The sequence below is a fragment of the Pseudochaenichthys georgianus genome, chromosome 3 (assembly GCF_902827115.2).
Source record: "Pseudochaenichthys georgianus chromosome 3, fPseGeo1.2, whole genome shotgun sequence".
NCBI classification, from domain to species: domain Eukaryota; kingdom Metazoa; phylum Chordata; class Actinopteri; order Perciformes; family Channichthyidae; genus Pseudochaenichthys; species Pseudochaenichthys georgianus.
Window position 1 is genome coordinate 25,031,129 of NC_047505.1, and position 15,224 is coordinate 25,046,352.

General features: G+C 41.9%; 1 protein-coding gene across 1 annotated transcript in view; it reads right to left on the reverse strand.

The window, feature by feature from the left end:
• Nucleotides 1–3,433: 3,433 nt before the first annotated feature.
• The window catches only part of uacab (uveal autoantigen with coiled-coil domains and ankyrin repeats b), a 32,725-nt gene continuing 20,934 nt past the window's right edge, over nucleotides 3,434–15,224 (reverse strand). The window contains exons 6-20 of the mRNA XM_034107226.2: nucleotides 14,315–14,372; nucleotides 13,457–13,527; nucleotides 13,032–13,138; nucleotides 12,410–12,591; nucleotides 11,702–11,739; nucleotides 11,158–11,214; nucleotides 10,860–10,967; nucleotides 10,512–10,544; nucleotides 9,759–9,851; nucleotides 9,500–9,530; nucleotides 9,360–9,409; nucleotides 6,419–9,121; nucleotides 4,964–5,116; nucleotides 4,289–4,354; nucleotides 3,434–3,601 (exon numbers count right to left, since the gene is read on the reverse strand). Coding sequence (XP_033963117.1) covers nucleotides 3,530–3,601; nucleotides 4,289–4,354; nucleotides 4,964–5,116; nucleotides 6,419–9,121; nucleotides 9,360–9,409; nucleotides 9,500–9,530; nucleotides 9,759–9,851; nucleotides 10,512–10,544; nucleotides 10,860–10,967; nucleotides 11,158–11,214; nucleotides 11,702–11,739; nucleotides 12,410–12,591; nucleotides 13,032–13,138; nucleotides 13,457–13,527; nucleotides 14,315–14,372 — 3,822 coding nt within the window. The 3' untranslated portion in view covers nucleotides 3,434–3,529. The remainder of the gene's footprint in view (nucleotides 3,602–4,288; nucleotides 4,355–4,963; nucleotides 5,117–6,418; nucleotides 9,122–9,359; nucleotides 9,410–9,499; nucleotides 9,531–9,758; nucleotides 9,852–10,511; nucleotides 10,545–10,859; nucleotides 10,968–11,157; nucleotides 11,215–11,701; nucleotides 11,740–12,409; nucleotides 12,592–13,031; nucleotides 13,139–13,456; nucleotides 13,528–14,314; nucleotides 14,373–15,224) is intronic.

Genomic DNA, 15,224 nt, shown 5'->3' on the forward strand with positions numbered 1-15,224 from the left:
TTTTTCTTGTTTTGTATCTATATCTACGCCGGGATCCGGAGTCGAGGCTGATCCTCTTGCTGTAGTCCTGTGTCTTGGATCCTCCATCCTGAGTTCTGGATTAAGTCGTGGACTTCGGGTCGTGGCTGAACCTGTCTCTGCGGTCCTGCCTTGGGTCTCGTCATGCTGCTTCCCTGATGGCTTCCACAGGATTGTTGCTGACATCCTCGTGGATTCATCTTCTTATTACAGACACATGCATTTCCTAACATTCTGTCTATATGCTGTAAAATGTATTATCTCTTCGATTTACACACGGCATCTATTGCACGTCTGTCCGTCCTGGGAGAGGGATCCCTCCTCTGTTGCTCTCCCTGAGGTTTCTCCCATTTTTCCCCCTTAAACTGTGGGTTTTCTCTGGAAGTTTTTCCTTGTACGATGTGAGGGTCTAAGGACAGAGGGTGTCGTTTTTCTCATACTGATATTCTGAACAATCGGTGCTGTTGTATTTGCTGTAAAGTGTCTCTACTGTAGGCTATTTTTATTTTATGTACAGCACTTTGGCTCGACCAAAAATCGTTTATAAATGTGCTATATAAATAAAACTTGATTTGATTTGATGATTTGACCAGATGGAGGTGCTTAATGAAAAGCCACTGAAGGCATTAAAGTGCGCTGTGTGGGAACCATGAATGTCTGTACTAAATGTGCCACCCCATTGAATAGAAATTGATCTTATTGAAAGTAGTAAGTAAAACATTTGCTTGTTGGTGGCACTAGGGCTCAGGAAGTCACCAGAGTCAGAAGGATTCATCCTTTGAGGAGCATGAATATACGTACAAACAATTATGTCAATTCATCAAACATTTGTCGAGGTATTACCGTCTGGATGCTTGAAGTTCTTTAATGACAAAACACACTGAACAAAAAAGTAGTTTCTATGTTAGGCACTTTTATTGATTTTGTATTACTGATTCACAAACAAGAATTATTGTCAACCTATTAAAACAGATTGGAGTACAGTGTATTTATTCAGAGATTTACATTGATTGAATTTAAATAGACTATGTTAACAGTAGAGGGAATACAGTAAGTGTTAATCCTAACATCTGCATAACAAAATGCAAAAGGTATTTTCTAAACTATCTGTTGGTTTAAACAGAGATTTTGGCCAAAATATAAAAAAAGAGAGCGAGAATTATTAGTTGGTAGTGTTTTAACTGAGAGGTAAAGACAGGAGTGCTTACAAAAACTAACCGTTAAGGTGTTTGTCTATCCACATAAATAAAGGGAACTCGTCACATGGCGTCCGACAGTAACGCTTTTCGTGCCGTTCTACTTCCAGACCTGCTGAATATCAGAATTGTCACACTGTAGTACAGTAATTAGAGTAGTACAAAGCTATGAAAAATATATCAGTGTAAAGGCATAAGAGACTCGCTCAACAATCACAACACCACTACACGACACCATCAAGATTCACACAGAGCTGCTCAGGGGTACGCAGAGTTGCTCTAGACGAGTTCACCGCTTCAGAAATCACCATTTTTATCAAGCCGGGACATTTGCTGTCTTTGGAAAGTAGTTGTGTGTACAACCACTAATGCAAATCAACAGCTATTAGTCATTTTAACTCTGAAAATGTAGAGTACCAATTCACAGTTCAAATTCTATTCTGACATTTCCCAATGTAATGCAGATATCACAGCATCCAACAACAACAGCTGCCTACCCCTGGGCCACACTGACTATTACAATTTCTATCAACTTGGCCTGCCAAGTCTCTCCACTAGAGGACACTCTGGTTCCAACAAAAGGACGACGTGCCACTGCAAACTGGACACAGCAAGAGATCTCCTCTCTATGAGTCAAATCCAGCACAAAGCATGTCCAGACTGAATAAAGCAGACTGTATGCGTGACATGACTCCCAAATCTGTCACATAACATAAAATGGCGAGTAGTTTTAGATTAAGGTCTTTGGATTTTTTCTGAAAACTTGTCTGCTACTGTAGTTTGGACCTGGTGGAGATGATAACCACCAACAATATGAACAAAGAAATAAGCAAAGGTCGCAAGAACAAGCTGACATGAACAAGGTCAAAGGCACAATGAGTAGGTTTTAGAAGAAACTATGTATAGAAATAGAAATCCCTTTCGATATGTGTTCAATATTTGTGGCATGTCTGTTGCTGCAGACACTGCAGCCCTCTGCCTGTTTTAAACCTGTATATCAATCTCTATAAAAAACAAATTGATAAAAGTGCAAGATCGTAAGCACTGGCTAAAGAGAAAGCTACAAGAATGGTGGACACGGCACCAAAAAAAACAACACATATAGCAAGGTGAGATGTCAAGCAGACAAAGCTCGTTTCAAAATGAGATTGAATCTGCAGTTGACTTTCAACTGCTGATGTTCATTTAGTTGTGTTTACCATTGGCAACTAACATAACTACTCATTGTGCCTTTTAAAGAATAGGTTCACATTGTTTCAAGTCTGCCTTTAAACAATACTTGAGCACTAACAGTTATTTGTTTCTTCCTCTCTACAACAGGTATACAGGGGTCACCTGATACTGCTGTTTGAATGTAAGACAGAGGGGACAAGAGGGACACATTCCACTCTGTGAAGTCAAATCAAGTAGCTACCTTCTAAAAAAACAGAGATGTTTTTGCAAAATGTACTCGTTTTTTTGTGATGTCCCTACAGTTCAGCAAGGAAACACAAAAAGGAATTTGTTCACTACTTTTTAGTGTCCTTACGAACAGAAAGAACAATTATAGCAAGCAACATATATGTCAGTGTTCAGACTTGAAACCCTGTGAACCTACCCAGAAGATGTTAGCAAACAGAAAGAAGAAAACACAGATGTACCGTATGAGAGCTGACTGTCCGGAGGGAATGTGAAAAGTGGTCTTTGAGATCGTGTCCATTTTACATTTCAGAGTGAGTCATCTAAGAATGGGACCTACATTTGAACTAACGCTGCAGAGCACTGAATATGAAGCTTGATATAAATGTGTGTATTATAATTTATCATAGATCTGACAGAATTGTATGAAATCTCATTTTCACATACTGTAATGATCAATACGAGTCAGCTCTATACAGAAATTGATAAAATCCTTTTTTTTGCTTGGTTTTCTGAGTTTCTACTGGAGTTAAAAATCAACATCGGTATCTAAAATCTACAGTTATTCACTTTTACCCTAAACATGGAGAAGTGGATGTCACACACACACACACACACACACACACACACACACACACACACACACACACACACACACACACACACACACACACACACACACACACACACACACACACACACACACACACACACACACACACACACACACACACACACACACACACACACACACACACACACACACACACACGGCACCCACAGGGCACCCACAGGGCACCCACAGGGCACCCACAGGGCACCCACAGGGGCCACAGCAGGGGGCTCAGCAGAGGAAGATGATGGGAGAATGATGGTTTTGAGTCCGAAGGCAGCGTTGTGTTTCGTCGGAGGAAGCTTTAACACACAAACTCCTGTCTCATGCGGATGATCTGTAGTAAGGCGGCTTGGACGTCTTCATCCATGTGGCCCTGCGTGGGAAAAAGAGCCAGAAAAGAGCTTCAGCTGATCAATCTGCACGGATATTTCCCTCTGTAAGCTCTGTTGTCAATGACGCTGCAGCTCCTGAGAGACGGTGCACTCACACATGATGGAATAACTTGGGCCGAGTACATATTGTGTTGTGCAGCCTTTTTGAGGTTCCCCGTTTTGATGGACCATTAGAGTTGTTATTACATGTTCCCAAATCATCAGCAGGCTTTCACAACATTTCACTGAGTGTAAACAGATAAAGTAGGATAAGTAGTGGATTTTGACGCTTCTCTAAAAGATAATTTCATAAAACCGGTAGGGTTTCAAATACATTTCTTTCGGTTTGTCACACAAGCCTTTAATGATCTGTTTCTCCTCAATAATGATGACTGCATGCTAACTACAGTCGTGCAGATGCTGTTGTGGCAGCTCCCAATTACTTTCTGTTTCCATAAGGATGTTAGAAATGTATGACGACGAGTAACATCATAATAACATCTGTGAAGGGAGGTTTACTTCATTCAATCAGAAAAGTGTTGCAGGGAATGGCCATGGATCTACACCGTGCGGGTTGCAGCTAAATGTATCATTCTACCTTCTATGAAATCAAGTGCGTTTTAAAATCATTAATCTCCTCATTTTCTGTTCACAATTAAATGTGCCCTTCAATAAAGATGATAAGGTACCTGTGCTGCACTGAGAAGGTGCGTCCGATAAATGGAAACCACCTCCCTGTGTTGCCGCTCAGCATCCTAATGGAGCAGAGGAGAAAGAGAAGAAGACAACACAGTGGTTATTGTTAGCAACAAATGCAGTGGTGCTAATACTGACCTGGTGCAGTCACTGCATATCACATTATTATATATGTTACGCCCAACTGTTAGGATAAGAACTGCAATTTGTAATTAGTCATGATGTTAGCTGGGAAAAGAATCAATATACATGGTGCGATCACTATTATAAATGAGTCACTTGGTGTCTATGCTCCTGTAGTATTTTGGCCCTTTATGAGAACATTTTTATCATCCAGAATATTTTACATTGTTTATATTTGACATACTAAACTAAACTTTTCATTTAAATATTATTTGTAATTTTTAATTGTTAGAATAGAATCCTTTATTGTCATTATATAGGTGCAATGCAAAATAAAAGTATATATATCTATCTATCTACTTATGGTTGTTTTTAAAGCAAGGTCCCTACCTTTCTTAAACAGCACATTGACTAAATGTCTGCGCCCAATTCACTTATTACTCTTGGTTTGAAGTAGATAACACAAGGAGAGTTGCTGTGCAGTTTATCCAATGAAATAAAAAGGAGAATATCAATGTTAACATGATTTCCATATGTCCACTCACAGCCAGCTGTTGCTGCAGGTTCTTGATTTGGGCGTGGAGTGTGTCGATGTGCTGCGTCTGCCTCTTGTTGGGCGCGTTGCTTGTGATTGCCAGCTGGGACAGACCGTTCAGCGCCTGCTTCAACCGCTCAACATCTGTCAGCAACTCTGTGATCTGACACACAAATATTACAACATTACTTTATGAACCCTTAACCAAACTGAAAGAAGAGTCACAGTGGGGCAAACAAGTATTTAGTCAGCCACCAATTGTGCAAGTTCTCCCACTTAAAAAGATGAGGCCTGTAATGTTCATCCTAGGTACACTTCAACTATGAGAGACAGAATGGGGGGAAAGAATCCAGGAAATCACATTGTATGATTTTTAATGAATTAATTGGTAAATTCCTGGGTAAAATAAGTATTGGGTCACCTACAAACAAACAAGATTTCTGGCTCTCACAGACCTGTAACTTCTTCTTTAAGAGCCTCCTCTGTCCTCCACTCGTTAACTGTATTAATGGCACCTGTTTGAACTCGTTATCAGTATAAAAGACACCTGTCCACAACCTCAAACAGTCACTATGGCCAAGACTAAAGAGCTGTCAAAGGACACCAGAAACAAAATTGTAGACCTGCACCAGGCTGGAAGACTGAATCTGCAATAGGTAAGCAGCTTGGTGTGAAGAAATCAACTGTGGGAGCAATTATTAGAAAATGGAAGACATACAAGACCACTGATAATCTCCCTCGATCTGGGGCTCCACGCAAGATCTCACCCCGTGGGGTCAAAATGATCACAAGAACGGTGAGCAAAAATCCCAGAACCACACGGGGGGACCGAGTTAATGACCTGCAGAGAGCTGGGACCAAAGTAACAAAGGCTACCATCAGTAACACACTACGCCGCCAGGGACTCAAATCCTGCAGTGCCAGACGTGTCCCCCTGCTTAAGCCAGTACATGTCCAGGCCCGTCTGAAGTTTGCTAGAGAGAAACATCACTGCTCTAGAGGAGATCTGCATGGAGGAATGGGCCAGAATACCAGCAACAGTGTGTGAAAACCTTGTGAAGACTTACAGAAAACGTTTGACCTCTGTCATTGCCAACAAAGGGTATATAACAAAGTATTGAAATTAACTTTTGGTATTGACCAAATACTTATTTTCCACCATAATTTGCAAATAAATTCTTTAAAAATCAGACAATGTGATTTTCTGGATTTTTTTTTTCTTCTCATGTTGTCTCTCATAGTTGAGGTATACCTAGGAAGAAAATGACAGGCCTCTCATCTTTTTAAGTGGGAGAACAATTGGTGGCTGACTAAATACTTTTTTGCCCCACTGTATGTGCCTAGAAAAAGAAACAAACCAGATTTTCTTTCAAAGAAACCTGTTTTCTATCTACAGTATAGTACATTAAACTTGTTAAACACACATAAGGCCAGCAAAAATAAAACTATGACAGGTGTTTACTACCTTCCTGTCTTTGGCTTCAGTCTGCTGCGCTGACGTCTGAATCCTCTTCTTTAGATCACAGATGGTGCCGAGCGACTCCTCGTATCGTTCCTTCAGCTCCCTCACTTCCCTCTCGATGACGCGTCCCTTCTCCGTGACCTCCTCCATCTCTGTGCGGGCCCTGCCCTCCCCCTCCCTGGCGTGCTGGGCCTCTCTGCGCGCCTCGTCTCCCCCCTCTGTGGAGCTCAGTAGTTTGCTGCTCAGGGCGTTGGCCTGCTCCTCCAGCTGCTGCTTCTCCTTCTTCAGCTGGTTGATTTGGTCTTCTTTGTAGCGGTGATTCTCCAGAGCCTGTGTGGCCTGCAGGAGCTCAGATTGCAGGGCAGACACATCTTCGGCTCTCTGGGCGTTGTTCTCCTCCTCTTCGCAGAGAGCCAATCGAAGCTGGGTGACCTCGGCCTGCAGGGTGTCCTGGGCCTCGGCTTGATGATGCAGCAGAGACGCTTGATCCCCGCGGCGTTCCTGAACCTCTCTCTGCAAGGCGCCCACCCTCTGGGCCTCCTCCTGCTGAGCCTCTCTGGCTTTCTTGCAGTCGGCCTGTGCGTGCTGCATGGCGTCATGGAGGGCTTTAAGCTCCATGTCGTATGTTGCTATCCGAGTTAACTCTGCTTTCAGACGCTCCTGGAGGTTCTGGATCTGAGCCTTGCTCAGGGCCTTCTGCTCGTGAAGATCAGCCATCTGAAGCATTGCCTCCTTGTGCTGCCGCTCCAAGCTGGCCAACTTCTGAGTTAATTCCTCAATGTTACCCGTGAACTCTTTCTCCACATTCTTGTGCTTTTCACTGGCAGAGTCTAGTCTCTGTTGGACAGATTCACTCTCAACCTTTAGTTTGTCTTTCTCCTGTTGGTTGCCCTCATTGACAGACCTCTCCTTGTTATACTTCTCTTCTATTTCCGACAGCTTCACTGTCAACTCCTTCACCTTGGCACTGTGAGAGTGTTCCTTCTCCTCCGCCGCCGTCAGTGGGATGAACTTTGACAGAATAGCCTCCTGAATGGTATCGAGTTCTTTCTTCTGCGCCTCCAGTTCTTGGGTGAGCTTGATGGTTTCCTCCTGAGCGGACATATACCTCCCTGACACTTCGTTAGCTTTGTTCTCCGCCTCCACAATTGCAGCATTCAGCTTGTCTGCGATAGCTTTGTGCTCTTTTACACTTATATATTCTTTTTTCATCTCCAACAGGACTTTGTCCAACTTTTGTTTCGACTTATCGTTTCCTTCTTTCATATTCTTTAATTCTTCTGCACTTTCTTTTCCCTTGGTCTCCAACTTCAATATCTCAGCTTTGGCTCTCTCCAAGGTGGAGCTCAACTCCATCTTCACTTGCTCGTGCTGCTCCCTGGGAACGTACTCTCCCTCCAAGCTCCGTTTCAGAGTCTGGCTCTGCGTGCTCAGCTGCACACACTCTTTATCTCTGTCTTCACATCTGCTCTGCAAAGCGTCAAGTTTCTTCATCATGTTGGCGTTCTGAGACCTCAGAGCGTCCACCTCACCTTGGTGACTCTCGCTGGCGCTCTGCACACTGCTCACTGCTGTCTCCTGCAGCGCTATCCTCTCGCTCTGAAGCTGCTGGACTTGCGCCTCTGCTTTTCCGTAACGTTCGCTGGCTTCTACCAGTTTGTCCTCTAACTCCTCCAAAGCTGTCACCATGTTCCCCCGGGCTTCATCGTGCATCGTCATGGGTACGAAGTCGCTCTCCATCCTGCTGTTGAGCTCGTCCAGCTGCTCTCGTAGTATATCCCTCTCCTCCTCACTCTCCTCCACCTCCTGAATGAGAGACTGGCTCCTGGTAGTCACGTCCACCAGTTTCCTTTTCAGAGAAGCATTCTGCTCTTCGAGAGCCTTCAGGATCCTCTGCTGCTCCTCAGCAGCCCCCGCTCCTCCCTGGGATGAGGGACTGTCCAGCTTTCGGTGGAGCTCTGCCACTTCCTCCAGCACGCGATCGTAGTCCTCCCTCAGCTCTGCGATCTGCCGTTCCTTCTCGTCGACTGCGTTGCTCAGCAGGTTCTTCATGTTGTCAAACTTCTCAGCTGGTACCGTGTGGCCCTGTTTAGCCAGGGTCTCCTTCAAATTGGTTTCCATTTCTAAAAAGGCTTCTGCTAGTTCATCTCTTTCTGCAGTCAGCGCCTGCAGATCTTGGTTCAGACTTTCTGCCTCTGTTGCCAGCTGGTTCTCGCTGCTCTTGTACTCCTCCAAGGCCTTCTCGCTCTGTTTCAGGCGATTACGAATGCGACCCACTTCGGCGGAAGCTCCTTCATACTTGGCCTTGATGTCCTGGAGCTGGGCACGCAACTCTTCGGCCCCCTGGCCCCCCAGGTGTTCCTTAACAGCGACTACATGGGCCTGCAGCTGTTTGACCTTACACTCAGAGTCCAGCATCCTCTTCTGGACGTCGCCCAGGGCGTCCTCCAGCTCTTGGACCTGCTGGTCGGCCTGTTTCTGGATGGTGTCTCGGCTCTGGACCAGCTCCTGGTACTCTCGGTTTTTACGGTTCAGGGCGGATTGAAGCCGTGCCGCATCTTCATCTGAAGCATGCTGTCTCTTCTTGACCTCATCAAGTTCTTGTAGGAGTGCGTCCAGTTCCCCAGACACTGCCCAGCCCACAGTGGACGGACCCTTCTCTGAAGATCTGGAAAGCGAACGCGCCATGGGAGCATTCTTGAGCATCTGCAGAGAAAGATGACATGCATATTAAATCAGCATTAATAGTCATTTTTATTTAAGCCCCTTCATTCAAAAGTTAAAAAGGTTCCTCAGCTTTCTTTGCCTTCTTAGTTGTAATTCTCCAGGGCAATGAGGATCTGAACAATGTATAAGCAGTTTCATTTGTATGCAGGTCCTAACTCAACACTGCATTTTAAGCGTTTGAAAGCCATGTGGAACTGTTCCACAGATAAACACGTACCTGATCAGAATCCAGGCTGTGAGCTTGTTTCACCAAAATGTTTTCTTTACCTGAAAGACAACAGGGTACAACATTCAAACTTCCTCAAACTCTGCAGCTGAACGTTGAAATAATCTTAACAAATGTTTCTCAATGCTTACCTTTGATGACAGACTGTCCAGAGTAATCTCCCTGTGAAACAAACAGATACACATACTCAATACAAGTGTTTGGGGCTTTTTAGACTTACAAAATATTTTTTCTTTTCTTTTTAAAATCTACTGTCTAGTTCACTACAGTCATTAGCCTTTTTAGAACCTAAACCAAACATACAGTATGTTTTAAAGAATGATAATATCATATTTTGATATATTGAGGAAAAGAAGGCTCAAAGTAGAACACGTTTATAAATTCACTGACCAAAGTACTCCGGAGCTGGACTTTGACCGTCTCTGGGCCTCGAGCCCCTTCCTCTCTTTCTTTGGTACCACGTAGCACTTTCAACTGGTCCTTCTGATCCAAGAGGAAGGAAAAACAAAGCACATCAAGAAATGACTATATTGAATTATTGAGAGATGGCAAACACACAAAATGACGCTTTACGAAATAAGTAAAAAAGCTTAAAATTAACTTTTATTTACTTATCCTTGTATCATTCATCAGTTCAGGAAAAAATGATCTTATTCATGATATATAGAAGGGCATGCATCTGATTTATATGTATGCACAAAGATATGCGAGAGGTTCGTACGTTTTTGTGATTTTAAAGCCCTTTTGCCCTACTTCCAGACGAAAACATCATTTATTTATAGTGTGTTTTAGGAAGACTATTTTCTACTATCCTGAATGTGTGGACCCGGTAAGATGTTAATAAGTTAAGTAAGTAACAATCGAGTTGCATTCAAACTGTGACACCTCCCGTTTTCTTTCCTTCACTTCCAACAGCTCTGTGTTGATGCAGCACCACTCACTTATGTTTAGGTCTCAGAGGTCATACAGTAACTAAACACTGTCTCCACACCACACTAATGACTGCTACGGCTGAATAGTAATGACACGTTCAATACAATGTGCATCAAGGTTCTTTAAAACAAATGTAACCAAGGAAACAATAGGAAAACAAAACAATTGATAATGAGGCAAACCATGTCCAATAAATGCTTTACTTCATACCTCTTTCTGAGTGTCTCCTCCAGTGATCTTTTCCTGTAGATGAATACAAAAAGATTGTAAATACAGTCAATTGAGTTATTAATAACCGACAATACTCCAATACAATTGAATGTTGTTAGATATTATTCTGGCAGCTATTACTGAGCAATCTATTATGCTCACTGAAAAAGAAACACATGAGATTAAAAACGTATGATGAGGAAAATAAATAAAGAGAGCTCGACTATTTCTCGGCTTTTATATTGTACATTTGATTATACCTCACTAGACCTTTAGTTTAGGACCCTCAGATCTACCCACCCACAGATATAAACAGTATTCAAATGAGAAACATGCATATTTTTTCACCTGTGTGAGCTGTTGCTGCAGCATGTTGACCTTATCCAGCAGGGCTCTCTGATCCTGTTGGTATTTCCTGAGATTCTCCTGCAGGCCCTCGTTCTGCCTCTCCAAGTCCTGAACAAACGCCCACACACACACAACCATAAACCATACAAATTTGAACCAAGCTAAATCCAATTACTGTCATAAAAATAAGAAATCAATCACTTCTTTATGGACATTGATGTCCTAATGACTCATTCTTAAACAATAAATGAGTAATTGTGATTAATAGGCTGGGAGGCTGAAGTTATACAGCACTTACATGTATGACCTGATCCCTTCGGTTAACCTCAGCTGCCTCTGATTTCTCCACTGAATGCTGAGGAGGAGACAGGATCTTTTTAACGACCATGTTTTAAAGATATAACATTACCATAGGCTATACACACCTTAGTAACAACTCTCACTTTAAATCACTAGATGGCAGTCATGCATACCTGAGCGGCAGTGAGCACATAACATGTTCACAAATTTGCCACAAAAAATATTATATAAAATGTGGAAAAAGTGGAAGAACATGCAGAATCTCGAGGTGCCAGGAGTCTAAGCATTTGAATGCTGTAAAGAAAGAATTCTAAAGTGTTAATGTCAATAATGGCTTCTGGGTGCAAGCAACCCTGACCTTTGTCATCTTTTAACAAAAGAGACTGTGGATACAAGACGACAGTTTATTGCTATTCTCATCATGCTTCACAGACATACGTAAGTCCTATAGATTAGAATATGTAAAGCATAGAGAATAAAGCTGATCTTTGATAAAGGTGAGGTTTCATGGATATGGTGCGTCAGTAAGGCTGCAGGTTTACCTGTCGCTTCCACTGTTCCATCTTTGCAGCCTCCTTATCTGGAGAAAGCAAGAAAACAGCAAGTTCAGACTTCCTCCTACGTTTTATCAAGATTGGACAAAAACAGGAATGTTTACAGAGCAGTGTGACAATAAGGAATGCACACAAGAAGGCAAAAAATGCATCAGAAAAGATGGTCACAGGAAATGATTGTAAAGGTCAATCCTATGGCTCAAAATATTGTGAGATATTAAAACTGAAAATTGTTGAAAACACCTAAAGACATAGAGACATGAAAATAAAAACCCATATGCGACAATATTTAAAATCTGCAAAGACAATCATTCGAAATTCTACCTAAAAAGCAAAACATCCTCAAGGTATTAGCTGTTTTTGCATGCATGTATGATTGTTTCCACATCTTTCCACAAGTGTAATTTTAAGGTACAACACTGCAGATATTATGCTCTCCATCTAAAATCACCTTTCACTATAAACAGAAAATATATACAGATTATCTTTATTAAACAAATGGTGAGGTTAGTTTAAAAATTACGACTTCAGTGGATTTCAAAACAGCACTTCCTGGGCTACCTATCTACAGGCTACAATTTAAGAAGTTAACCTTCCTTTCTGCTCTACAGGTCTGATAGTCTTTTGCTATAATCATGCAAATGTTTTTTTTCAAACAAACTGCTCCAATACTCTTATTTTCTGTCTGACTCTGACCTCTGGTGGATTTGTCCAGGTAACCTTTGACCATCGCAACAAGCTCCATGTTCTTGCTGATGCGAGCGTAGTGGAAAGCGTCGTGACCTAAGCTGTCGACTGCCTTCACGTCAGAGCCGCTCTTCAGCAACACCTCCACTGCATCCTTACAGCTGTACTCGCAGCCCAGGATCAGCGCAGTCCTGAGGGGGTCAACAGACAGAGTTCATGAAGAAAAACATTCACAAACTAGCTATGGAACAAGTGTGTAGCAAAAACAACAATTCACCTTTTATTTTGTTTAAATTATTTAAAGCCGGGCCCTATTTGTATGTCCCCACATGGAGTTGTTTTTCTAATTCATTCTTTAAGAATTGTTTTTGTGTTAAAAAAGCTGATGAGAAACAATACCATACACATTGTTGATGATACATTTAGGACATTCTCAGGCACTCATATGTTTTAAAATGTATGAAATCACGACACTACTGCAATCTATAGTGTGACTCTTTGTAAATGTTTGTATTGTTTGAAATATTGTCACTGCAGGGAACTCTCCATGAATGATTATTAAAATTGACATTTGCCAAGCCTTCAGAGACAAACACCACCATGGGGGGGGGGGGGGGGGGGGCTTTCTTACTTGTTCTGTTTGTCGCGGGTGGTGAAGTCGGCCCCTCGCTCCAGCAGGAGCTGACAGATACGTGGATGACACATCTGGGTTGCCAGTACCAGAGGTGTCCTGCCATCCTGGAGAAAAACAAAATACACACGCAGAAATGAACACATGTTCACCCATCCACAAAATCACAGGTATGACAGTGCCATCCAAAAAATCCATTTGTAGAAAGGATCACAATAGAGAGTGCTCATTGGAGCTGACTGAATTCGTATTTAGTGAAAAGCTTTTTGTGCCTCTCTAATTGACCTTACATGAAAAGGTAAAAGCCTTTAAGGAGAATATCAAGATCAATATTCTTTTCTACAATGATAACTGAACATCTTAGAAGAGGCCATTACAAAAATGGTGTGAAATGGAGTGTAAGAATAAATAAAATCAATGCTCACAAAATCAGTGGCATTCACAGAAGCGCCGCTGTCACAGAGTAGTTTCACACTGGAGGAGCAGCCAGCCATGACTGTGGGGGGAAAAGAGTGAAAACGACTGCAATCACATTTATAGCTGAGATATACATCCATCCATCAGGTCGAGCCACAGCATAGACCAGGTTTACATGCTGAAAATGTGAAAAGCATCACAAGCAGATTTTCACATTATTATACCAGAACCTTTTGTGTAAGTTGGAAGATACTATCATCCATGTGAGCATGACATCCTCTCGGCTAAGGGGCTGCAAATATAGTCGAAGAGCTGTCGGGGTTTTCAATGATTTTAAATATTCATCATTACTAAGGTAAGTCAAATAGGGTAAAGTAGTTAATGAGGTAAACATAGGCAGCGACAGGGAGGAGGACGAGGCTGCTGTAGCTACCATTAGTAAGTCAATATATTATATTTTAATGTATAAATCAGAGCATTAACAATAGTCACTGAAAATCAGGGAGAGGCACATAGAAACAGCTGTTTGACGCAGGTTTGCCTCTCTCTCTCTCACTGACTGTCCCTCAGTCCTGTACATCACGTACTGTTTCAAGGCTGTTCTGCATATTGAGATGCACCCTCTAATTTAGTCGTAGTCATTTCAAAAGCACAAACAAATGATGTTGTAAGGGGCTCTTGCTGTAGTTGCCTTAAGGAAGCCTTTTTTTCAGAGCAACTCTGCAGCAACAGCTAAATAAAAAGTGTAGTGGACTCAAGTCAGTACTAAGGTAAAGTAGTATTTGTAGTAGAGTGAAGTTAAACTGAAGAGTGGAGTTAGGACTGGGGTAAATGATAGTTCAGTCAGTTTCAGAGTAGAGTCTTACCAGCATCATGTAGAGCTGTTCTTCCTTGTAGGTCCACATTTCCAACTGGACTGTTGTGCTGCAAAATAACAAAGAAAACTTAGAACAACTGAATCAAATGAAGCTAATTATTTTACTTGTGCTGATATATGTGAGTGAAAATATATATTGGTAAAATAATCAAGTACAATATTCATTTAAGATCCATAGTCCTACTTAAGCATTGGCAGCATTGGCTGATTAGTGAAATGATATCATGGAAAGAACATGAAAATTGATGTTCATACAGTAGAACGGTGCCATTCTTCAAAGCACACAAAGGACCCAATTATACATTTTGAGATCCAATTAAATAATGAGTGTACTTGATATGATAGTGTTGCTCCACTAGTGGTTGGCCCTCTTCATTATAGCTAATTAGCCAACTCCATAGATCAACAAAAGCAGAGTGGAAAATTATGTTGGCTTGATTTGGTTGTTTTTGAGTCATTGACCCTAGGCCTGATTTCCTTTATTCAAAGTTAGAAAAACTAGAAACTATTTAACTACTAAGTGAGGTTGGAGAGCCCAGCACTCTTACAAGGCTGTTTCAATAGAATAAATGACTTTGTGTATCTGCCTCGTGATTGTGTTCCCCTCCTAAATGTAATGGGATCTTTCCTGGCCACACATTTCCACCAAGCTAAAACATGTGTTCCTCTACCCTGCTGACAGCCAGACAAACAAACCACAGGGAAAACATCTTATTTTAATTTACAATAAAATCATTTCAGTGATATGGATCAGATGAATGAAAGACTCTACTCCAAAAAAAAGGAAGACCATGGTTGACTTCTTTTAAAAAAGCATTTAATAATTGTTCAATAATGTAGTTGTGAAAGTAAATAATAAATATTCACAGTGGAGACTGCGAGGCAACAGTGTGGCATCA